The following is a 25,995-nucleotide window of genomic DNA, read 5'->3' as shown; positions in this document are numbered from 1 at the left end:
CCAGCCGTTAGCCGTTACTTTTCCAACTTTTTGTTCGATTTAGGGAAAATAGACCTACCAATGATTATTCATGCAAAATTTCAGATTGAAATTCGAATTCTAAGTACCATTTAATCACTGATTACGAGATGGTTGCATTAATCCCCCCCCCCCTTTTAGGAAAACAGCTAGATTATTTTTGTTATACACAATTTGTATTCTCAAAGTAAATGAGTATTAATTTAATACATAATAAAAATGTTTTTAAAATATTTATGTATTAAGTACGTGTAAATATGATTGCTTTAAAGAGGGGGGGGGGGGGGGGGTAAATGTGGTGACTCGTAACACGACATACTAGCAATTTTATTTTGGTTACTACCTTCTTAGTTTTAGAGATAATTGAGTAAAATCTTTTTGGTTGTGTCAATAATTAGCCCAAGTTTTGCTATCTTAAAATTTTTTTGCGGTGGCGGCTGAAAACGGCGGGAGCAGTGGTTTATGTTTATGTTTGTAGAATTCTCAGGGCCCCCACTGGAGCATATCAAGAATATTAGGGCATCATTAAAACATGTTAATTTTATCACAGTTATAAGTACAATCAATAAAATATTCTTCACAATAACAGTTTTGTTAAAAGTCTTTAAAGTTTGTCATATTCTTTCTTGAAAATGTATAAGTTTCTTGCAGATTTTACGTTGTCTGGTTGAATCGCCATTATGTGTTGATCTTTTTTTTTACTAACTTACCCTAAAAGATTTTGTTCCAATATCTTCAAAAGCACAGAAGAAGTACTGAATTTAAGTTATACCTTGATAAACGTGAATTTGCAGGGTTGGTTGTGAGGGGAAAAATTGTTGAAAAATAACATGGTCTCATACGATTCCAAATTGTCTAATTCGGAGAGAAAAAGTTTTTTTGGGGGCGGTAAATGGCAATAGCGGCGGTCCAGCCGCTTTTTTAAAAATATATCAAAACTTGGGGTAATCATTGACACATCCAAAAAGATTTTACCCAATTATCTCTAAAACTGAAGGAGTAGCACCCAAAATAAAATTGCTGGTATGTCATATAACAGGTCACCACATTTTATCCCGCCCCCCCCCCCTTTTTTATTATAACTTATGAAAATTATATAAAAATTTACAATACTCTATGAAGTACCTACATATAAAACTTTTTTCAGATAATATGAAAAAACCTAGAAGTGAAGTTAGGATATTATTGGTTGGAGACAAAGGAGTTGGCAAGACATCTTTGATTCTTTCTCTTGTCAGGAATTTGATATAAGTCTCAAAACAAATTATTTTTTCGTAGCTAAACTATAACTCTCAGATAATGGCTGACTATAGTTTGTTAAACTTTGTCCACATGTTCATTCTTCGCTTCAGAGGCAACGGATTTTATAATGGAGATTTTCATTTTCGTAGCTACTATCATAGATAAACGTCTGAGATGCCTTATAAAAATATTAAAAACTAACTTTTTAAAAAAAGTTTTGAGACTTAACACTTTTTTTTGTCAAACAGTGAAGAGTTTCCAATAGATGTCCCAGCCAGAGCTGAAGAAATTACTATTCCAGCTGAATTAACACCAGAAAAAGTAAAGATATATTTCTTAGTAACAAAAATTGCTTTGTTAAAGTCAAAAAAAATTCCTCACTACCTAGATAACCCTGCCAGGTTTGCTGGCATATTTAAAAAGTCACTTAGTCATAGCCCGTTATCTTACACATACAGAAAATGAGACCCCCCTTCCCCAACTTAAGGTTAAAATCTGAGAATTTTTTCCTTTTTTTAACGACATTACCTGAATGATTGCACAGATATTTAATAATATAATATCCTTGAATATTATTATTCAGGTAGTGACATGTATTGTAGACTTCAGCAGTGTTGAACAAAATGAGAAGCAATTAACTAATGAAATCGGAAGGTAAAAATCGTTACCCAAATTTAGAAATAAATCTGATTGATAATACCTATATAAATAAGGAGAGATAATTTCTAAATATCTATTTTATTTACACATTAAAAGGACTGTATCTTTCTGAAGATTGCAAAACCATGAAACTTTTATTTTAAAGATAAAAAAAATTTAATTACAAATAAACGTTGTTTTACTAATTTAAACAGATTTTCGAAATTGATTTACATAAATAAATTTTATTTCATTTTGTTGTTATTTTATTTATAACATGTTGGTAAAATTGAATTAATACCCTCCCCCCCCCCCCCCCCTCCTCCAAACCAACCAACACTGGTCTCTAGTATGCTACCTGTTTAAAGTTATGTCTTTGTATGATTATTCAATAATTTAGGGCTGATGTGATTTGTATAGTATATGCTGTCGACGAAGAAGATACATTAGCAAGTGTTACGGATCATTGGCTACCATTGTTGAGGTAACATACAAATAATATGAACAGAACAATTAAACTAAAGGTTGTTTAGTGATTATAGGTGTTTGTTTAAAGGATCTTATAAATAAGTGTTCTTTCAAGATATTGGTTCTTAAAACCTAAATTATCCCAATTTATATTTTATTCAGATCAATTCTTGGTGAAGATCATAGGACTCCTGTAATTCTTGTTGGTAACAAAGTTGATATGATTGATTATTCTACTATGGAGCTAGTCATGCCTATAATGAATGAATATGATGAAATTGAGACTTGTGTAGAATGCTCTGCTAGGAACTTAAAAAATATTAGGTAAGAAAAGATGCGGATGCCCGCGGTATTAGCGTATAGGTATTTGGTATGGGGTCGGGTGGACAACACCGCATCATACTTAACGTTAAAAATGATACCTACTGCTGCTATGTTAGGCATGTGACATCAAGAGTTTAAGTATGGGAAATCCCTTGATCCATTTACAGGTACAATAACCGTGCACAGATAGGCCTTTCAGACAAAGATCGTGAATCAAAGTGTCGGTTGTCTTTTACCGATAAGGTGAATGGACACTACACCGCAATTATAGGACGCGGTGTATGTTTTAAGGTGCCTGGAGAGGGAGAGGTGATTGTAAAAAGAAAAGTTTTCTTAAAAACAGGGATAGCAACTTTAAAAAGTTGCAGAGCACATTATCTTTTATCTATACACCACCTGAAATATTCAATGAAACTCACTATAAGCTCAAATATATTTTATGGATAGACTAACAAGGTAAATTTCATATATATGTAATAGTTAGCATTGTAGCAACAACAAACTTACAATATTCAACTAACGTCTTGTAGTGAAGCTACTCTTTAAAACTTTTTTTAGTCCGTTAGTCATTCTTTCTTTACCGCTATGGGGGAAAAGGGATTACTCAGCTGTTATTAAAGCAAGATCTCTGATATCTCTTATGAACATTTCTATAATTAGGGAGCATATTGAAGTAAATAACTTACATGACAGTCCGATTACTTTGTTGGGGCTTTTATTCTTTTAACTTATTTCCACATTTGTTTTGCTCCCAGGCCATGGCCTATTTTCAAATATTTGTGGGTTAAAGTATTTAAAATTAGATTTCCTGTTGATCTAATTATTTCTGTTTTCCTTGATAATGACACGCAACTTTTTTTAATCTTTCATATAGTTCTGATTTTCTCTGTCGCTATTGAAGATAAATTGCTGATTTTCTATGGAGATACCCATTTTTAAAGAGACTCCAGTATACAACTGTCGGTCCGTCGGCCAGGCAACAAAAGATATATTCTTTTTGTGAAGGTTACTATCATCCTAAATATTTTCTATTCTCATTTCCTTTTTTTAAGATCTTAACATTTTCTTGGTTATTCACTTAGTTTGATTGTCTATCGTTAATTTTTAGTGCTTCGCTAATTCTTGCTGTTGTAATATAGTTTTATATGACATTAATGTTGAAAATTTTCAGTGAGATGTTCTATTTTGCTCAAAAAGCTGTGTTACATCCTTCCTTGCCACTTTGGAATTACCAGGTTTATACTTAGAGAATTTTTTTATTAATTGAAAATGTTTTAAAACAATAACAATTACCTTAAAAACAGGTATACATTAAGATATACATTTTAAAACCTATTATTATATATTAGTTGATAAGTAACTGATATAGAAGTAGAGTACTTGTCCTTTTAGTGGTCAGTCACAAACAGTTAATTATGGAAATGAAAAAAATACACACACACACATGTAATAATGTATGTAGACTCAAACATCGATGCATTTGCTCACATTTTATTCCTTTAAAAATATTCTTGTTTTAAAATCCAATTAATGTTTTAATAACATAAATTTATCAAATATATGGTTAATTATTGAAGGGGGGGGGGGGCGTAATGACATTTATTCGTAATCCGTGAGCAAAATGGTCTTAAAATTTAGCTAGACCCTTCAAACTTGGTATATAAGCCTAGTCCTATAGGTATTACATCTAAATGGCAAAAAAATGCAAAAATTTTTATTTTAAGGTTAGGTTAGGTAAGAAAAACCCTGCGGAAATGGGGTTTTTAGGTTTTTTTTGGTCGATTTTGATGTGGAAACTTACCCTAAATTGTTTTTTTTAGGGTTTTAACTTAAATACACTGTATCTATTCATATGGACATTATTTAAGATGATTCAGCAAGTCGGGGACCGACCCCAGGGGGCTAGGTGGGTGGCCCGCAGGGGTTAAGTGCCTTTTCCCCAATACATATGTTGTGATACATCTAATTATAGTTTTTTTAGGTCAAGGAACTCAAATTCAGAGCTAAAATAAGCATTAGACTAATCTGAAGCTAGCCCCAGCGGGCTAGGTTGGTCGCCTGCAGGGGTTAAGTTCATTTTTTCCAATATATATCATTGTTATATATCAAAATATAGGTTTTTTAGGTCAAGAAACTCAAATTCTGAGCAAAAATTAACATTAGACTAACCTGAAGCTAACCCCCCCGGGCTAGGTTGGTTTTCTGCAGGGCTTAAGAGCATTTACATAACCTAACCTATAAACTTACTTATATTTTTACATGTTTTTTCTTGAATAAACTTTGTCTATTAATGAGGACTTTATTTAAGATAATCCAGCAAGTCGGGAACCGACCCCAGCAGGTTAGGTTGGTGGCCCGCCGGGGTTAAGTCACGTGCATTTTTCCCAATATATATGTTGTTATACATCTAATTATAAGTTTTTTTTAGGTCAGTTAACTCAAATTTAGAGCTAGAATTAGCATAGGCTAATCTGAAGCTAGCCCCAGCGGGCTAGGTCGGTGGCCCGCAGGGGTTAAATGCATTATTTTCCAATATATATCTTGTTATATATCAAAATATAGGTTTTTAAGGTCAAGAAACTCAAATTCAGAGCTAAAATAAGCATAAGTCTTACCTGAAGCTAACCCCCGCGGGCTAGGTAGATCTTCTGCAGGGCTTAAGTGCATTTTACCTAACCTAACCTAGAAACTTACTTATTTTTTTGGTTTTTTCCTCGAATGAACTGTGTCTATGAATGAGGAAATTTTTTTAGATGATCCAGCAAGTTAAGGACCTCCTTGGGTCAGCCTCCTGTATGAAGAATCTTTTAAATGATGGCTTTAGGACTGAACACTGTGTATCTAAGTAAAACCTAGCCTGCCTGGGTCAGTCCCCGACTTGCTAGATCATCTTAAATAATGTTCTCATGAACAGTTTATTCAATTAAAAAAACTTCAAAAAAGTAAGATTCTAGGTTAGGTTTGGTAAATTGCATTTAAGCCTTGCAGGCAACCCACCTAGCCCGCAGGGGCTAGCTTCAGATTAGTCTGATTCAATTATTAGTTCTCAATTTGAATTTCTGGACCTAAAAAACCTATAATTTTATGTATGACAGCACATACTTTTTAAAAATGCACTTTACCCCTGCGGGCCACCCACCTAGCCTGCTGGGGTCGGTCCCCAACTTGCTTGATCATCTTAAATAATGTTCTCATAAATAGACACAGTTTATTCCAGAAAAAACCCTAAAAAAAAAGTAAGGTTCCAGGTTAGGTTAGGTAAAATGCACTTAGGACTTGCAGGCAATCCACCTAGCCCGCTGGGGCTAGCTTCAGATTAGTCTGATCCTTTTATTAGCTGTAAATTTGAGTTTCTTGACCTAAAAAACCTATAATTTGATGTATGATAATAAATACTTTTTCTAAAAAATGCATTTAACCCCTACGGGCCACCCACCTAGCCCGCTGGGGTCAGTCTTCAACTTGCTTGATCATCTGAAATTATACTATGATCCACATGAATGGACAGTTTATTTGAGAAACAAAACCTAAAAAAAATAATATTAAATGTAAGTTTTTAGGTTAGGTTAGGTAAAATGTACTTAAGCCCTGTTGGCAACCCACCTAGCCCGCTGGTGTTAGCTTCAGATTAGTCTAATGCTTATTTCAGCTCTGAATTTGAGTTCTTTGACCTAAAAAAAACCTATAATTGGTTGTATCTCAATGCACTTAACCCCTGCAGGCCACCCACCTAGCCTGCTGGGGTTAGCTTCAGATTATTCTAATGCTTATTTTAGCTCTGAATTTGAGTTCTTGACCTTAAAAACCTATATTTTGATATATCACAAGATGTATTTTGGAAAATAATGCACTTAACCCCTGCAGGCCACCGACCTAGCCCGCTGGGGCTAACTTCAGATTAGTCGGTCCTCGACTTGCTGGATCATTTTAAATAAAGTTATCATTAATAGACACAGTTTATTCAAGAAAAAAAACCTGTAAAAATATAAGTAAGTTTCTAGGTTATGTTAGGTAAATGCTCTTAAGCCCTGCAGAAAACCAACCTAGCCCGGGGGGGTTAGCTCCAGGTTAGTCTAATGGTAATTTTCGCTCAGAATTTAAGTTTCTTGACCTAAAAAACCTATATTTTGATATATAACAAGATATATATTGGAAAAAATTCACTTAACCCCCGCGGGCCACCAACCTAGCCCGCTGGGGTCAGTCTTCAACTTGCTTGATCATCTGAAATTATACTATGATCCACATGAATGGACAGTTTATTTGAGAAACAAAACCTAAAAAAATAATATTAAATGTAAGTTTCTAGTTTAGGTTAGGTAAATGCTCTTAAGCCCTGCAGAAAACCAACCTAGCCCGGGGGGGTTAGCTTCAGGTTAGTCTAATGCTAATTTTCGCTTAGAATTTGAGTTTATTAACCTAAAAAACCTATATTTTGATATATAACATGATATATATTGGGAAAAATGCACTTAACCCCTGCGGGCCACCAACTTAGCCCGCTGGGGCTAGCTTCAGATTAGTCTAATGCTTATTTTAGCTCTAAATTTGAGTTCCTTGACCTAAAAAACCTATAATTAGATGTATTACAACATATGTATTGGGAAAAAGGCACTTAACCCCTGCGGGCCACCCACCTAGCCCCCTGGGGTCGGTCCCCGACTTGCTGAATCATCTTAAATAAAGTCCATATGAATAGATACAGTGTATTTAAGTTAAAATCCTAAGAAAAAAACAATTTAAGTTAAGTTTCCACATCAAAATAGACCAAAAAAAGCCTAAAAACCCCATTTCCGCAGGGTTTTTCTTACCTAACCTAACCTTAAAATAAAAATTTTTGGATTTTTTTGCCATTTAGATGTAATACCTATAGGACTAGGCTTATATACCAAGTTTGAAGGGTCTAGCTAAATTTTAAGACCATTTTGCTCACGGATTACGAATAAATGTCATTACGCCCCCCCCCCCCTTTACTTAGGAGAAGGATTTAACAGAACCCTGTAAGAAAGCTTTACAAATGATCTTCAAAATTTGTGATATTGATAATGACGGAGTCATGTCAGATGAAGGTAAAAGGGGGGGTTTAACAATTTTGCGTGAACTGATTATAGGCTTTGTCTTTGTCGTTGCTACAAAAGACCAACATTAAAAAAATCGTAATGCTAGAAAGTCTGCAAATGGTCTACCATTATATTTGTATTTATCATAAATAAAATGAATGCTTTACCTAAATAGATTATAAACGACACAATTACGAGAATAAACAGAAAATTAATTTTTTTGTATTAATGATATAATTGCATGAAAATCTTCCAATTTTAATGATAAAAATCTTAAATCTTCCAATTTTAATGATAAAAAATCATTACATTCCAACATTCTGCAACAAATGGTAATCTTTTGATGAAAAAGCAGAAACGGCGCTGTAACAAGCCGTTTTTACTATATCTAGAACGATAAAAATTTGTTAACTTAAAAAAAATTTGTTTATAGTTCTTTTCAATAAGGAATACACATGTTTAGTGAATATTATCGTTCTACTACTTTTTTTAAGCCTTAAAACACACACCTTTACGGATTTTACCCGAAATCTACCTCTCCCTTTATTATCTCACAAAATTTCTGCAGTCTGTTTTCAATAACAGCTTTTTTAAGTGTTCATGTTGTATATAAACTTTTGTATTTTTAGAGTTGGGTAGGTTTCAAAGAAAATGTTTTAACATGGATCTAGAAATGGGAACGTTGGATAGCTTAAAGGTAAGCACAACTAACTAAATTTTAAGTTTTTTGGTCATTTTAGTCCCCCATGAATACCTATATTAATTTTTTTTCTTTAGACCGTGGTAATGAAGAATTGTGCTGAAGGAATATTGAGTAATGGTCTAACTCTGAAAGGTTTCCTCACACTCAACAGTTTATTCATACAGAGGGGCAGGCATGAAACTACATGGACTATACTGAGAAAGTAAGTCAACTTCATATAAATATAATATTTAATTACCCTTATTTAAAAAAATGGTTTTACTTTACACGTTAGCTTAATTAAAGTTTCAGGGTTGTATATTCTGCTAGGGGGGGGGGGGGGGTTAAAGTTAACTGAAAATCAATGAAAACATTGAAAATCGGACCAAAATCATCACAGATGTTGAAAATTATTTGAAAAATCAGCAAAAAGTTCCTTTCATCTACAGACACAAAAATCCCTTGAAATGATGGGAAGTTTAATATTACCAAGGGGGGCGGAGGGAATGAAAAATGTGCAACATATACACCCCAGTAAAGTTTTTTGGGTAGGTTAGATCGACAAGTGAAATGGCCTCTGGTATGTTATAGTTATGTATTGCATCATATGATAGACAGGAACATAGAATTCCGCGGATAGTAAATTGAAATTTAAAAGATTAATTCTAGTTTTGTAGGCCGAAGATATTTATGCCTGTTTGTAAAAATCATATAATTTTTACTTTTAACAATTGAATAAGATTTTTTAAAGATTTTACATCCTTTATATGGCCCTGGGGACCTCCAAAACAGTGGTCTACTCAAAGTTTTTCTGTGTCGCGCTTTACCACTTTCTTCAAGATTTTTAAAAAGATGATAGGTAACCTTGGTAACCTTTAAAAGTTAAGCACATCTTGAATGCGTTTCCATCGGTACGAAATTTTGCGTAACTTGGTTATTATTCATCGAACTTTATTCCAATTAAAAGTATTCGAAAGCAGTAAATAGGTTGTTAATGAATGCAATCAACACTTGTGTTTCTTGATTCATATTGTGTGTGTGTGTGTGTGAGAGAGAGAGCGTGATATATCTATCAATACTGACTAAGTATTAATGTCCCTAGGTTTGGTTACAATGATTCCATAGAATTAGAGCCAGATGCATTGGTCCCCTCTTTATCACTTCCTCCAGGATCTACTGTGGAATTAACACATGCTGGCATCGACTTTTTATTACAGGTAAGAGCTGGAATACTATCTTTTGTCATTTATCTGGTCTAATCCGTCACGCAATTTATATATTAAAAATAAGATAAGAAGAACGCGCTTTTATGCTTGTGGTTTTACATTGTACAACATGAAAGGAAAGCCTAGCCAAGTTAATTAGTGATACTGCGATAAAGTTATAAAAAAAGGTTGCTTTAGGAAGCTAATTTTATGTTGAGAAATTACTATTGAAGGTATTTGGTAAGCATGACAAGGATGGAGATGAAGCTTTGTCTCCACAGGAGTTGGTCAGTCTCTTCTCCACCTGTCCAGGAATGCCATGGGGACCAGAAATATATTATCAGGTTATTTCCTTTATCATCTAAAACGATGGCCTTATTAAAGTTTGTATGTCTTTATGTCCCACTTTGGCTTTAGTATAGCTAGAAGAATAGTTCTTACAGAATCGTCTAACCGAGCCCTAAACAATCTACAACACTACAGACATCTATACGTTTAGGTTAGTTAGCAAAATAACTGCAACTTTGTCTATAGTATAACTAGAATAATTGTTCTTACAACGCAGGTATAGTCACTTTCGTGGCAACGCCTCTGAAAGGGCGTTTCGCCGTATTTTTACAGTAGTTTTATATGTTATTTTAGGTTAGGTTAAGTTGGGTTAGGTGATTGCCTCTGAGGGTTAGGCATTTGGCCCCACAGGGTTAGAGCCCCCCCGCAGTAGCTTGAAATAGGGGAAAAGCTACTGTGAAAATACGACGAAACGCCCTTTAAGAGGCGTTGCCACGAAAGGGACTATACCCAAAAACTCTGGATTTAGGTTATATCTAGTAGAATTTGAAGCATGGTTCTAGAAGCTCGGGCGAAGATTAAATTTTCTAAATGAGCTGTTATAATCATATTCTATTATAAATGGAGCTTAAAGATGTTAGTTAGATATCTATAATACAAAGTAAAACAATGTCTGTACATCTGAAGCTTTCAGTAACTCCTGAACTGACTGGGTTTTAATCTTCTAGAGAAAGTAGCTACCTGCCTTGCGTCGGTTTTACAATGTATATTTGTATTTGACCCTTGTGACCTCTACCTAAAGTGTTAGTTGAAATTTTAAAGAAAATTTTTGTAATTTACCGTTCTATTCTTTTTCTAAAATCCTTACAGCACACCTTAACTGAAATTAAGCAGTAAAAATTAATTACCGCAATGCAGTCACCTTTTAAATAACATTTGACATAAAAATGCGTTGCAAAAAATTGCTTTATAAAATCTTTTTTATTAAGGTGGTGACAAATAATTATGGATGGATAGGAAGACATGGATATGTTGCTTTGTGGCATCTTCAGGCGTTGATTAATCCAGGTTCATTTGCTTATTTTAACTAATTTCTAGGCGTAATTAAAATATAATAAGAAATACCTAGTTTGTTTGACTTTTTATTTCCTTATGTTAGAAAAAAACTGAGTTTAACAGAATAACAACTATTATATATTGCTTAGAAAAATGCCGGCAAACCTTGGCCTATCTTGGATATGATTATTTATCACCTGCTGTAGCTAGTAAACCATCACCCCTGGCTCTTAATAAGGTTAGCAATCAATGTTATATATTCATATTAGCAGCCCGGATACATTATGGTCGTATTATGTCTGAACGTCCTATGGTTCAACACCCGTATGTTGTTTGAAATACAGCTTTTTCGAAGCAAACTCACTCAATGAGCTCAAACACTTACTGTTAAAGTTTTTAGGTAATGATTTCCCCTGCCTTTACCTATGCATTCTCAAATAAAATTTTAAAACAATTTTGCTTTATGGAAGGGCTGGGAGACAAATTGGGAAATATTCATTCACCATGTTGGAAGTAGATGGGTGATGCTTTTTGGTAGTAGCTAGAGTTAGGGGGTTAAGGTAGTATTTCACTCAAATTGCTCCTTCGGTTTGTACGCCACTGACTTTCATACTAATTTAAAAATTACATTCTGTTCAATACATCTTTATTTATTAATAATCAATAGATTGAAAATATTTGTAGGATAAGCCAGGAGATATGGCTAAAAATCAGAGTTCTAAATCCGTGTATTCCTGTCTTGTTATTGGACCACGTGATTCTGGGAAAACAACATTTTGCCAATCATTTCTTGGGAAGGAAAGACCAGACGTTTCAGAAATTCCAGTGAAAGATTTACCACGCGCTACTATTAACTCTGTCACTGTCTATGGCCAACTTAAACACTTAGCACTTCTAGACAGAGGTAATTTCTATTTCTTGTATGCTTTTTCATAAAATAGTAGCGAATACGCCCGTAATAAGCAAGAAAAATATAAAAATAGAGGGAGGGGGGGGGGGAGGGAGGGTGTCTCGATTATTATTTATTCTCTTAGTAGTCTTAGTAGAATGCTGGCACCATCCTAAACGTAGTTGTAATTCTTCTAAAGAACTTTGAATCTACATGTAAAGAAGAACCTTGCGGTTTAGCGACTAGCGAGATCCTTATGTACAAACTAACAGACAGATAAGCATCCTGTTACTTAAATATTGAGTAACAAGATTATTGGCTGAGTGGTTTGGGGGGTAAAGGGTTCAAGTCTACTCACAATATCGCATATAAAATAATATTATTTGAATTCCAATATTACCTTAATTTCTAGCTAATCTTTTTTGTTATGTCTTTTTGAAAAAGAAACATATACCTACCTATTTTTTTTTATTTTACATCACAAACATTTTTTGTTTAGATATATTAAGTAGCCAAGATGAGCTTGGTACTTTAGAATCTAACAGTGATGTTATCTGTCTCATTTATGATGTTTCTAATCCAAGATCATTTGAACAATGTGCAAGATTATATTTGGTAAACTTCTTTAAATTTATATTTTAAAAGTTGAAGTGCAACTTATATATTTTTAAAAGCAAAGCTTTTCTATGATTATGGTAAGTCCGTCCGTTCGGAACGGATAGCTTTTTTTTGTTTATTTAGGCATGTTAGAATTGTCCTATCGATTTCAAACTTTGCATGGTGATTCCTGTAATAGTTAGGTACGATTTAGAAAGCGTAGCAACCTCAAAATCATTACCATAATGTTTTTTTACTTTTTTAACAACAATTTTTTATGTAATTATCCGATTGATTTGATTTTTGGTATATTGATTCCTGGGACAATAAAGTACAATATTATAAGCGAAGCAACTCTATAATTAAGTCCTAAAAATGTAAGCATGTCCATAAACATTATCCCATATCAAACAGTTTTTCAACAAATTTACATACAATTATGCTTCGACTCTTATACATTTATAGTCTGATTATTCAGTTCTAACACTATACAAGTGTTAATGTCCGTTTGTCCTACCGTTTCAGTGCTTCGCTTTTATGGATGCTATCATCCTTGTTTAGTGTTTACTGATATGTAGTAGATATTATTGAACCCTGATTTTCTAAACTTAGAATTTTCACCCTCAAAGTTAAGAAGGGTGTGAAAAAAATATTCGTGCTTTGCGTGTCTATTTACCAATCAAAGGGCACTTGTTTTACTTTTGAATATGTTAATTATGTAGGGAGATGTATCCACTCCCTGACAATAAAATAACACCCCTCTTGGTGTCTACCTATATTTCATCCCCCACCACCTTCGCTTTAGGTTTATGGGGACTGGTAAAATTTTCGGGTGCTCTAGGCAAAGCCAAGTAAAAGCCACTGATAGGGTTTTTAATAACTCTGTCAAATAAAAACTACTTTGATGGAATATACTTTTTAGAGATACTTTTCTGGCACAGATCAACCAGTACTTGTTGTTGGTAATAAAAGTGAGTTTGGACATGTTAAGCAAGATTATATTATGCAACCAGAAATATTTTGCTCAAAACACAAGGTACTTTTAATACGAAGGGTTTTTTGTATATAATATACCTTAGCTTCTCTCACTCTGTATATATATTTGTTTTATCCCCTCCATGTTAGAACTTCATCTTTATTTTTTCCCTTGAAAGTATAATTTATTTAGTGAATGCTAGACATAGAAAGCAGTATTTACTTTTTTCGTAACAATTAGTAACCCATAAATCCACAAGGTCCACCAGTATATTTATATAGTTGAACGATACAAAACATTTATAGTTGGAAATTTTATTAGGCAAATTTGGAAATAAGGCTTTCTCGTCATTTTTGTAGCCCTAAGTACTTTTAAAGCTCCCCAAAAAGTTTATCTGTCTTTAACAAATTTTAAAATTGTCTTAATTATTCTAAATATTCAAAAGATTGTCCTAACATATATTATAACTAGCGGCTTCGCCCCTAGTCTCTAGGGGCTTTGCCCCAAGAGGTTTGATCAACCCATATTTTGGTATTTTAGATTTAAAAGAAAAATTTTAAAAAAATTTTTGGGGGCGATTTTTTTTTGGAGGGGGGGGGGTTAGTCGACCCCACTATTTTAATTTTAGTTTAAAAAGAAAAAAAAATTTGGGGGGGGAAGGGGGTATTTTCCATTTTCGGGGGGGTTGGGGATGTCCCACTCCCCAAGAAAATAGTTATAAACCTTCCCGGGACCTATTTGAAGCTACCCTGTAAAGGAGAACCCGATCGGTTCAGCTGTTAGCGAGATCCTTCGCTACGAACAGACAGACAAACAAATAGAGACAGACATCGTTCTACTTTGTATTGTAGATATAAAACTAATGTTTATTCTAGTTACCACCACCTCAATTTATTAGTTGTCTACATGGTCAAAACAAAGAAATATTTATCAAGCTAGTAACAATGGCAGCTTTTCCGTAAGTACTTATTTAATATTTGTTTCGGAATTTAAATGTACAGTCGATAGAAATCAATCAACCTCGGAAAGAAAATGTATTATGATTAGGTATTTAGGCGTTATCCTGTTACAAAATTTTTTATCAATTTGAAAATTTGAGTACCCCCCCCCCCCCCCCCCGACAGTCTGGATAGTCTGCGGGAGGAGGAAAAGATTTGGACACAGGAAAAAGGCAAGCTTCAATTTAAATCAATTTAAATCAATTTAAATCGCTTCGCTCGGCTTCCCCACACAGCACGGACACGTTATTGAATTAAATTGAAGCTTGCCTTTTTCCTGTGTCCACAACTTGATGTCGGGGTACTCTAATTTTCTAAATTTCAAAAACTATTTTAGGTTAGGTTAGGTTATAGGCTAGGGAGCCGAGCGCTGCGGCCACGGATGTTCGTTGTCTGGGGTACTTTAATTTTCTAAATTTCAAAAAACTATTTTAGGTTAGGTTATAGGCTAGGGAGCCGAGCGCTGCGGCCACGGATGTTCGTTGTCTGGGGTACTTTAATTTTCTAAATTTCAAAAAACTATTTTAGGTTAGGTTAGGTTAGGTTATAGGCTAGGGAGCCGAGCGCTGCGGCCACAGATGTTCGTTGTCGGGGGTACTTTAATTTTCTAAATTTCAAAAAACTATTTTAGGTTAGGCTATTTCTTTTAAATATTGCTACGCAACCCACAAATAAAATTGTTCTTGCTAAAAATACGCGGACGAGAGGGAGAACATAAAGGGGACTGGGAAAAGGGGGTTGTTGGTCAGATGGGAGAGGAAAGGGGTAAACAATACAGTAAAAAAACGCGGACACGGAGCGGACGAGAGGGAGAACATAAAGGGGGCGGGGATAAGGGGGTTGTTGGTCAGATGGGAGGGGAAAGGGGTAAACAATACAGTAAGAATTCTGTATATAAATAGACTGAAAGCTTGAAGCTGTTTGCTAGTCGACTGCCTTGTAGCGAGGGACTGAGATCCTAAACTGGTTGGCATGGTTGACTAAGGAGGCAAGGCAAGGCTCGTGTCTCGCCTTATATACCCTCCCTCCCTTCCTCCTGGGGGGGGGGGGGGTACTCAAATTTTTGAAATCGCTAAAAATAATACTAAGAGGAATCTACCTTATATTATTGAAAGCTCAATTAAAGATAGTTAATAACGCTGTTTTCCAAAAGCAAGATATTAAAAAATGAATTGTATTGCATTATTTCAGTAAATTTCCTGCTGCTTGGATGATTTTCTACAGAGGAAGGTGAGATTAATATATTTTACAATTGATTTATGAATATTTTCTTTCAGTGGTTTGAGTAGGCTTGTCCATGCTATGGTTATTAATGGGTCTAATTCTAGTTGGTTTTCGTGGATTGAAAGGTTACAACAAGAGTGAACTGAGTGCTTTTCAGCTTACTAATATTCTAACAGCTAAACTAATACGAAAACATTTTACTAAAACCAATAATTGGTTGGTCTGTAGCCAACTAATACTAATACATGATATGTATGTCACTCAAAAAGAAATTAACCTAAGAAAGGAATAACATTTTAATATCCAAATAAAAATAATAAATTTAAAACCCAAATTAATACTCGGGCCAATAAAAAATAACAGTTTAAAACTTTTGCCTTCAGATTTTGTTTGCTTTGTTAAGGAGATTTTGGAAAGCTAGTGCCTTCCCCTAGTCATCTGCTGTATTACCTTATGTTGGCTGATTGGGAATATGGTTCACCCCAACGCCCCCCCTCCCCCCCTTAAATTATATAAATCTAGTATGTGACTGTTTTAAATATATTATTGTTTATTTAGGAATCTAACTCAGCTTGGTTTATTGAAAAATGACGAGGCTGGTTTAATAAGACTTGGTATGGGTGTTGCTGTACTTGCACTTGGAGGAGCTGTTGCATTTAAATACTTTAATAGTCAAAGGTAAAACTTAAAATTATTGTCGTTTATGGTAGTTTATAATTACAGGTTTCATGTGGTTCTTAAGTTGGGTATAAGGAGATGAGCTCTTGGCAATTTTAAAACGATGTTTGTAGCCCTGACTTTCTTATGTTAGGATTCAGATGCACACGAAGACTGAAAGTGAGAATCGTTTGGCCAATCTTAGATTCGCGCACAGCTGAGTGTATTCTATGTTACATTACAAGCCGACAGTTTTTTTAATAGGTTGAATCGCATAAAACTTTTGACTTTTGTTTTTATAGGCCTAGAATTTCTTTTCAAATTACTATTAACGCCAAAGGCCGAAAATTGCTGCCGCCTGCAAGTATAACTTTGCATATTTCATAGCATCGCTCAACCCAAACAACAATACCCTTTTTGATTTAGAACATTTTATTTAACTGTTAGCAAGGAAATTAGACTGAAATTTTATTGTCTGAAACTACATATAAGTAAAATATGGAGAAAATATTTGTGGACTCATTTGCCAGTTTATGCAATCTTTGTGAGTGCATCGGGTTATCGGACCCTGGCTAAGAAAGATATGAATGGTCATTTTCTAACTGAACGAAGTACAACTTTTTCCCCAAACAAAACTTTAACCTTCTTAAAGGTTCACACCCCTCCTTAACTGAACTTTAGATTAAAAAAATTTCCCAAACATTCGGACAATTGGGCGTTCAAATAGGACCTAGTGGTAGTTAGAATCAGTTGAGAACAAAATCCCAGCCGTTCCTTCTTGCCAGATATCGCCATTTTAAGATTTTTAGTAAAATTGCACTAAATATCCAAATACAAACTTAAATCTTCTTTAAATTCTTTAGTATAATTTTAGTGAGACAGTCCCAAAACAGAGTATCTTTGCTCCTGTGGCCAAACTGATTGCCTGGTGTCCCTAACAGAGAGTGCCTTTATGTGTTAACGCAAGTAGGGATTCGAACCCATTCCCAAAACTAACTAATGTGGAATAGCTGTGTATTACAGCATTAGGTTAGTATTTTCACCACTAACAGATGGAAGGCAAGGCCAATCCTAATCAGAAACCCGATCATTCACCCACAGGCCCCAGTGAAGCACCTTGGAGGTCTACTTGTTTTCTGGGGTGTTGTTCACCTGCACCTATGGATTTGGCAGGTTGAGACCCAATGGTGCCCTCAGACTCCCATGAACCCTGCCATTTGGGCCAAGCTCAGAGTGATGTCACACACCTGGCTTGTGCCCTGTCCATGAGATGCTTACCTGCCAATCACAGATCAGCACAGCCGCCATGGAAGAATAGCTGCAGGTGGTGGGCCGCATACCTTTGCTCAAGATGCAAGTTAGCACTACCCTGATCTTGATCCTCCAGGAGATCATGGTAGTGTGCAACTTGAACTATGCCCTGAGCCTGGGAGGGTTCTTTCTGAGGGAGTTGGGGACACCATTACTGTTTGACAAACCCGAGCTGATGGTATGGATCAATAGGGAGAGTAGCCATGGTCGCCCCAATTCACATTAAGCAATGCATGAGTTGGGGACACAGTTACTGTTTGAAACTATCCATGGTGGAATAGCTGTATATTACATTATTGGGATCAGGCAATGCATGCCCCTTTGGATACCTTCTAGCTGTTGTTGATGATCAGCAGGTTCAGCTCCTTGTTAAAGTTTTACCTGGGGTCCCCTGCACTGGAAAGTTAGGCCTGGTCTTGACCACCATCTCTCTCCTGGGGGGCCGTTTGATGCAGTCGCACCTCCTGGAGGCACATTGAACACCATGGGGGTGTACAACTAAGAATAGCCCCTGTTCAGTTTTACCTTTTGAGGGGCCCAGGCCCCTATCTTGATGGGAATGGCCAAGAACTTCACGCTACCCATATCCTGGTCATCAGTCAGCTCTGAACAGGTGCTCCTTGACCTCATGAAAGTCGATGGGGACAAGGGCTGTGGCCCCATGAAAGCTGCCCTGGCCAGACAGTTGATTTTACAGCTAGAGGGCTTCTTGCCTTTGTTTGTGGGGGGGGGGGGGGGGGTTCTGGGCCTTCCCCAGGCTTGGCAGAGCTGTGACCACTTGCTTAATGTGAGTGGGGGCGACCATGGCTACTCTCCCTATTGATCCTTACCATCAGCTCGGGTTTGTCAAACAGTAATGGTGTCCCCAACTCCCTCAGAAAGAACCCTCCCAGGCTCTGGGCATAGTTCAAGATGCACACTACCATGATCTCCTGGAGGATCAAAATCAGAATAGGGCTAACTTGCATCTTGAGTGAAGGTATGCGGCCCACCACCTGCAGCTATCCTTCAATGGCGACTGTGCTGATCTATGATTGGCAGGGGAGTAACTCACAGCCCATTTTAGGGGCCAGGTGTGTGACATTATTCTAAGCTTTGCCCCAATGGCAGGGTTAATGGGAGCCTGTGGGCACCATTAGGTCTCAACCTACCCAATCTATGGGTGCAGGTGAACACCCCACTAAACATGTGGTGCAGACCTCCAAGGTGCTCCACTGGGGCCTGTGGGTGAATGATCGGGTTTCTGGTTAGGATAGGCCTTGCCTTCCACCTGTCAGTGGTGAAAATACTGACCTAATGCTGTAATACACAGCTATTCCACTTTGGTTAGTTTTGGGAATGGGTTCGAATCCCTACTTGTGTTAACACATTAAGGCACTCTCTGTTAGGGACTCCAGGCAGTAGGTTTAGCCACAGGAGCAAAGATTCTCTGTTATTGAGCTGTCTCACTAAAATTATACTAAAAAATTAAAAGTAGATTTAAGTTTGTATTTGGATATTTAGTGCAATTTTACTAAAATCTTAAAATGGCGATATCTGGCAAGAAGGAACGGCTGGGATTTTGTTCTCAACTGATTCTAACTACCACTAGGTCCTATTTGAACGCCCAATTGTCCGAATGTTTGGGAAATTTTTTAAATCTAAAGTTTGGTTGAGGAGGGGTGTGGGTTATTAACATTGAACTTTTACTTACCAAAAATATGTGTTATGCATATTTGCATACTAACAACTCTTTTATTTTTAGGTAAAGAAATAATCAGCCAAGAAATAAAGAAACTTTAATTGAATTGAAATAATAAAAAAATAATTAAATATTCAATAATAATACTCGATGTTTTTATTCATATAAATATTAATTTAATATGACTTCTATAAACAAAGCAGTTTTTGGTTTCTTAAAGTTTAGTTCACGTTTTTGTAAAATTTCTTTGACAATTAGATCATATATTTTCTTTTTTTAATACTGGTGATATAGGTAATTCTTTTATTGTTTTTCATGAAATTGTCTTCTCTTTTTAGTTTAGATAACTAACCTAATAAATATTACTTATAGCCAAAAGATTTTGAGTTCTTTGTAATTTAACTTAAATAGAGAAATTTCTGTTTTTAAACTTTTACGTTTACGTGCTAATTTGCCTTTGTAGTATAATTGTGTGCCATTTTCAGAATACTTTTTTATATTCAGTACCAGATTCTATAATAAAAAATTTCTATTTAAAACCGATCTTAATAAAAATGGTAGAAAACTGTAAGTGTATGCACAAAAACTATAGATAATATTTTTCAGAAAATTTAATATGAGTTAACACCAGCTAAACTAAAAGTAAAATATGTTTATTTTGGCGGAATTAAGGAATCTTGTAAAGTTACATCCACGGGGGTTTGACAAAAATTTTCAACAACAAATCCAGGTAAACCAAAAAAATTTAATAGTTATTTCTCGTATCGTATTATAATCGGCTTTCCGCGGATATATATATAATACGATGCTAGACATAGTTTTTTCGTTTTTTGGTTCTCATCCATACGAAAAAACTATGTCTAGCATCGTAGTATAAACCGCTTTCTACGAATATAAAAATGTACATTAAAATTATAAGATTAAAACCAGTTTTTTTTATTGTGGATTTTCTTAATTTTTTTTCTTAGAGGGATAGTTTCATGAAGTGCATTTAAAAAAAAATAGTGAACCGTAAGTTTTTTCTATTTTACATAACGTAGTAGTGCATAATATAAAGTTATTGATTAAAATTAAAAGATTTGACCAGGCATTTTCCTTAAAAAATGAGTTTTTCATTTTTATTTTCAACTTGGTACATGTTATATATGGCGAAAACTTTTTTGTCATAAATACAACTTTAGATAGCATTTACTAGTTAATAGAACTTCAAACTTTTTATACAACAAAATACACATAACAACAAAGAATGACCAATAAAATATTTGGTATAGTACTTAGAGTAGTGATATTTTTATATGTCTTAGTAGAATATATCAGGCATTGGATAGATATGATTGTGATAAAGAATTTTAACATTGACCTGACCGAAATTTTTTTTTTGACAATATCTAAAAAAGTTAGTGACTTGCAACATAAATTACATGAGAATGGTCTTTATATATATATATATATATAAAACATAAAAAATAACGTCCGGTTCATTTTAGGACAGGTTTTCTAGAGATTCTTTTTAAAAATAAAGAAAACCGTCCGGTTTACTTACAATATACACATTATCTCATAAATATATGTGTGTTGTATGGTTAGTTGGTATTTCCGCATAAGATAATGTGTATATTGTAAGTAAACCGGATGGTTTTCATTATTTTTAGAAAGAATCTCTAGAAAACCTGTCCTACAATGAACCGGACGTTATTTTTTATGTTTTTTAAGTAACGTGTCCCAAGGGGAACCCCTGTTCAATTTTTTTATAACTCTTGTGAAATATGTGGAAAAAGATTCTCTGATATTGGTGTTTTGGCTATACATATTTGAAAAAAAAATAGACCATTCTGAGAAGTTCCAATAAACCGGGTGTGACTCACCGTGAACACACACACAATGCAACTTATCATCTAGTAGGACCTGGTCATTATAGCCTCTCTAAAAGGCACAGAATAAGATTAAATGCAGACATAAATTAAAACCCCAGAGATGTCTAAACACTCTGGAATTAATGGCACATAAAATAATATCAAAGATAAAATATAAGCATAGATATATTTTTACAAATTGTTATATTTGGTCTATGAGCACAGTTATCAGAAGAATGGAACTTTGGTCTATGGAAGTCCTGCTCATATACCTAGATAGAAACGATTGCAGGTATCAATTTCGTGAGAGTTCCTTCGTAGAGAACATAAATTTGGAAAAATCGTACAGAAAGTTCGTATTCATAATCCCAAAAAAGTGGGGTTATTTCAAGGGCGTCCAAGTCTTTTCATTTTGGGGGGTTAAAATTCCAAATTTTGTGGGGGGGCCTATGGCAACCCGAATTTAATTTTTTTTTTTTGGGGGGGGGGGTAATCTTTACATTATATAGGCAAGGACGTCCAAGCTTTTTATCTTTTAGGAAGGTAAACATTTAAACTTCAAAATATTGGTTTTTATTTATTCTTCTTATAGTATCGTATTGGTATAACCTTTTTTATTATACCTTATACAATAATACTTCTTTTTGAGGTTAACAAACTTTAAAATTTTTTGGAGTTTAAAAGTTAAAGTTGGTCTTCTCCTGAATTTTAAAAAAGGTGGGGTCTGTTCCCTTTATCCCCCCTATGTAAACGCCCGTTTGGAGAGAAAGGAAGTAGTAGACAACAGGTGCAAATCATGGCGTTCATACATTTACCGTTAAATTAAAAAGAATAATAATAATAAATTATTAATTAGCAATGTTTTTTCTAAATATTTTCATTTATTATTCAAATAAATCTTGTGAAAATTATAATTATAATTTTTTGGACAAAACCAGTCTCCTCTAAACTGAGAGTCCAGTTATTTTTTTTAGCTGTAATGTATAAACGCCAAATGTCAAATGTAGTATTGAAATATGAGTATAAGTCTTTCATACATTTCTGCAAATTAATTACATAGCAAATATTTATGTATCTTAGTATTGAAAACATAATATAAAAAGTTAAGAAATGTATCTATTATATTAACATACTAGCTGCTTCTTCTGTAGCCTCTAGGATATGTTTGGGGATGTCAACCCTAAAACCTTCCCTGGACTTATGTAAAGCTTCCTTAAAATGAAGAACTCAATTGGGTCAGCACTTATTGAGATCTTAAGCTTTAGCCAAAAAAAGGCTAAATACTTTATATAATAGGATTGATATGTTATGAATATTTTCTGCTAAAGCTTATTGCATTTAATTATCTTTTGTTGGCTTCTTATATATTAATGGAGTCTAGTTTTCATAAACTAAATAATTTTTTTGATTTTTTGTATAGCACATTTATTTTGTTATAAGAATGGAACACCATAATAATAAATATGTGTGACCTATCAACTTTATGAGAAATGCAAGTTAAGAGTAAAGCTACTCAATAATTCACCTTGCCAACCTTTTTGTCAGGAAAATATGCCAAAATGAGAAAAAGCTTTCACTTTACTGTTTATTGGTGTGAAAGTTTTTTTTTTATAAAAAAAGAAAAATGTAGACTCTTATACTGTTTCTATATTAGATTTGTGGATATACCATATCAACCCTTAATAATAAATTAGTAGATGTCATAATCATAAAATAACAATAATTTAATTTGCTAAAATATATAAACACTCATATAAAGATACCGGATGTAGTCACAGAATTAGTTTATTACCCTATTTTTATAAAGGTTTATCAAGGATACCAATGTAAAAGTTAACAAAATACATAATTCTTTACAAAAACACACACACACACACACACTTACATAATATTCTCTTAGGTTAGGCAAATTTAGTGTTAGAGGAGTTTCACAGGGATAGTACATTATGGGAATATAAAACTGTAGGATAAAAGCCTCTTGCAAGTGCTAGAAATTATTTTTTTCTTCCCAAATAAGAAACAATGGTGAATGATGAGATATGTAGGTATGAGTTAAAGAACCCAAACTTTTGTTTTTTTATCTTTTCATTTTATCCAATTAAGTTGCACTTTAAAAAAGGTGTTGTATTAAATTTTATACCTGTTAGTATTAATCCTTAAAAAAATTATATATGCAGCTGTTTGTAATTCTACCATACTCACAGAGTTCAGGGATAAGTAAATGTAAAAAGAAAATTTCTTAAAAATTGATTTCAAGCTTTAAACATAGAAATTTGCATAGTAAAGAAAATGTTGATTATGTTATTATTTGTTGTGATTATGTTAGCATTTGTTGGCATATACTTGTTTAATGTACTCTGAGATACTTTTACCTTTTTTAAGACTTTTAAAATATATATGTATAGATTGAACATTAAAAAACCTTAAAATTACCTTTAAATAATAGATTTATTCTTTAATTAAAATTGAAATTTACTGTAGTAATTTATTTCAATATTTTTGATCAATTTGCGTATCATATTATTTGAACTATCATGAATAGATCACGACGAAAAAACTTTCGTACGAAATTTCTATGCGTTCGAAAATCCCAGTGATCACCATAGAAACACATATATTTGGTCTGTTCTCATACATTCTCATGTAATTTATGTGGTAAATCACTTTAACTTTTTTTTAGATATTGTCAAATAAAAAAAGTTTGGTCTGGTCAATGTTAAAAATTCTTTAACATATAATCATATCTATCCAATGCCTAATATATTCTACTAAGACATATAAAAGTTCACTACTCTAAGTACCTTAACTCTTTAAATACAATTTGTAGAACTATCCCATTTGTCTGATATTTTAAGGATGAGATCAACCACAAGCTTTCAAACAAAATTTTAATTGATGTTGGACTCTGCATATCATTATATGATATTCTGGAAGTTGGAGAATCTCATATATTACCAGGAGATGGTTCAGCTTACACTAAAGTTAAATTTAGGATGTTAGCATTCAGGTAAAAGATAATAAAATACCGCATCATTGTTATATTCATACACATTCTGACAATTAAAGAAAATTTGTTATTAATTAAAAAAAACATTTTCAGTAATTCTCATTCTTTAGGCCTTCCTTGGAAGAAGTTATAGTTGGAAAAATAAAGTCTTGTACAAAAAATGGAGTGTTTGTAACTATTGGATTTTTTGATCAAATTTTCATCCCAGCTAATAATCTTCAACATCCTGCAAGGTAACTTATTACTTATTTAAAACCAAATTCTTTCTACTGACGTGTTCACAAAAGAAGACTGTTTACAAAATCTTATACATACTATAATGTATGCTAAAATCATTATAATGGTCCCAAAAAGGAGGATGCACTCTTTCCTAGCATATATTAGCCGATTTTGCATTTAAAACTCTTTTCCAGTCCTTCTATACAGTAGAGGGATGTCATATGTGTCTCTGACGAATTATGATTTTTACATATTTCTGCCATTCAATTTTTGTTGGCTTAAAATATTTGAAAATCATATTCAGTCATTCTATTCTGTAACGAATTTGTACCGAACAAAGTATTGGAATGTTTGTTTGAATTTTCAATTTTACGTATTTGGTAATTTTCCTTGAAATTCTTTAGTTAACGTATATTTATTTATTTTGACTAAGTTCTGTAAAATAGTTTCTAAACAATCAATGGGGTTTTTTATATAGAGGCTTAAGTTTTCATAAAAAAATACTTGTCTTGTTTAAGTGGTGTTTCTTAGGACGATTAGGTACTCATAATAAGCGAAAGAGCTCTGCTATTCAGATATAAAACCTTAAGGGTGGCGTCGATAATAATTGTCCTGTTATCAATGACATTTTAAAATTTCTTGAAGATAATTTTTAAATTGGTCGTTTTTCCGTCTGAACTACCTATTGAACTTCGTTTTAATTAATGTTGTCATTTCTGTGATTGTAAAACTTTTTTCAAATTTTTGTAAAGACCATAGAAATTTGATATCATAAAATAAATACTAAGGTATGAGGAGAAAGAGAATGTGTGGGTGTGGGAGTATCCTTTAGAAGATGATCAGCATCATGATTTATACCTTGATCCAGGAGAACAAATCAGGTGAGGTGAAAATTATATACCTCGAGACTGTGTTTTTATATTCATTAAAAGTACATAATTCATTTTTAAAGATTGCAAAAATTGATTTAATTTGTTTAGGTTTAAAGTAGTATCAGAAACATTTACTGACCAGGGACCTAAACGCGAGTCTTCCTGTAAGAAGTCAGATAGTGATGCATTAGATGAAGGAAGTGGACCTCCTGTACCTTCATATGCTCTCACTGCCACTGTAAATGAACCTGGACTTGGGGTTGTCTCTTGGTGGAGCTAGCAATAATTTGCTATTAATAAAACTTTTGAATACATTAAACTCTCTTCTGTTTCATTTGTGAACTCCAGATACTATAATTTTAAAATTTGGGTGACTTTCCAACATACTATATATATAAACTAAAATACCAGAAGTTTAATATAAACTTTTTACTGTGATGATCTTTTTACTCCATAAAATGCAATTAACTTTTAAGATTAATCGAGGATTTTAAACAGAATTTTAATGAAAACTTTCTGTTTTGCATGTAATGTAGGTGTATATGTAATAATAAATATTTCTTATTTTTTCAGAACATTATGTAGGTGCAATAAAAATGCCAAAATCAACAAGGTCAGTAGTTAAAGATGAGAAGACTGTTCAGCCTCAATATGAATCGAATATGGATGAGCAAGGACGAAACGTTATCTTTGGAGCTCCACCAAGATACCTAGAAGGTAAAAAAGTTG

At 33.9% G+C, this 25,995-nt stretch overlaps 3 protein-coding genes across 6 annotated transcripts in view; all 3 read left to right on the top strand.

Moving 5' to 3' along the window:
• Positions 1–313: 313 nt before the first annotated feature.
• Positions 314–19,925, top strand: Miro (mitochondrial Rho GTPase). Of its 4 annotated transcripts, XR_013882931.1 has the most exons (21): positions 314–1,256; positions 1,509–1,581; positions 1,844–1,914; positions 2,300–2,383; positions 2,530–2,691; positions 3,863–3,926; positions 7,670–7,760; positions 8,381–8,448; positions 8,529–8,656; positions 9,536–9,650; positions 9,872–9,982; positions 10,916–10,994; positions 11,132–11,220; positions 11,667–11,886; positions 12,371–12,486; positions 13,391–13,504; positions 14,320–14,402; positions 15,720–15,791; positions 16,225–16,344; positions 19,379–19,609; positions 19,779–19,925. XR_013882931.1 is itself a non-coding variant. In XM_080173657.1 (20 exons), exons 1-20 carry the CDS (start codon positions 1,135–1,137, stop codon positions 19,380–19,382), a joined length of 1,986 nt encoding a protein of 661 aa, XP_080029783.1. In that variant the 5' UTR covers positions 314–1,134; the 3' UTR covers positions 19,383–19,925. The 4 variants fall into 4 exon arrangements, 2 of the variants coding, with proteins under 2 accessions (XP_080029783.1, XP_080029784.1); XM_080173657.1 differs by having other exon boundaries at positions 19,379–19,925; XM_080173658.1 differs by lacking the exon at positions 15,720–15,791 and adding an exon at positions 15,634–15,672 and having other exon boundaries at positions 317–1,256; positions 19,379–19,925.
• On the top strand, positions 19,912–25,841 carry Polr3H (RNA polymerase III subunit H). The gene is made up of 5 exons (XM_080173675.1): positions 19,912–20,045; positions 24,024–24,175; positions 24,286–24,408; positions 25,183–25,275; positions 25,375–25,841. The coding sequence occupies exons 1-5, from the start codon at positions 19,965–19,967 to the stop codon at positions 25,544–25,546; spliced, it is 621 nt and encodes a 206-aa protein (XP_080029801.1). The 5' UTR covers positions 19,912–19,964; the 3' UTR covers positions 25,547–25,841.
• Positions 25,841–25,995, top strand: part of LOC145329485 (uncharacterized) — a 63,690-nt gene continuing 63,535 nt past the window's right edge. Inside the window, exon 1 of the mRNA XM_080173656.1 lies at positions 25,841–25,983. Coding sequence (XP_080029782.1) covers positions 25,863–25,983 — 121 coding nt within the window. The 5' untranslated portion in view covers positions 25,841–25,862. The remainder of the gene's footprint in view (positions 25,984–25,995) is intronic.

The sequence above is a fragment of the Acartia tonsa genome, chromosome 10 (assembly GCF_053477335.1).
Source record: "Acartia tonsa isolate MP-2025a chromosome 10, ASM5347733v1, whole genome shotgun sequence".
Taxonomy (NCBI): Eukaryota; Metazoa; Arthropoda; class Copepoda; order Calanoida; family Acartiidae; genus Acartia; species Acartia tonsa.
The sequence above is the reverse complement of the archived record's forward strand: the minus strand, read 5'-3'. Positions and strand labels throughout refer to the sequence as shown.

What these genes read in the sequence shown, in the direction of transcription:
- Polr3H (XM_080173675.1), top strand. Translation starts at nt 19,965, where the DNA reads ATGTTTATTTTGGCGGAATTAAGGAATCTTGTAAAGTTACATCCACGG. An exon ending in ATTTTCAACAACAAATCCAG is followed by an intron (nt 20,046 to 24,023) that starts GTAAACCAAAAA and finishes TGATATTTTAAG; the next exon opens with GATGAGATCAACCACAAGCT. An exon ending in TTTAGGATGTTAGCATTCAG is followed by an intron (nt 24,176 to 24,285) that starts GTAAAAGATAAT and finishes CTCATTCTTTAG; the next exon opens with GCCTTCCTTGGAAGAAGTTA.
- Miro (XM_080173657.1), top strand. Translation starts at nt 1,135, where the DNA reads ATGAAGTACCTACATATAAAACTTTTTTCAGATAATATGAAAAAACCT. An exon ending in CGGAGTCATGTCAGATGAAG is followed by an intron (nt 7,761 to 8,380) that starts GTAAAAGGGGGG and finishes TTGTATTTTTAG; the next exon opens with AGTTGGGTAGGTTTCAAAGA. An exon ending in TGGTTTTCGTGGATTGAAAG is followed by an intron (nt 15,792 to 16,224) that starts GTTACAACAAGA and finishes TTGTTTATTTAG; the next exon opens with GAATCTAACTCAGCTTGGTT.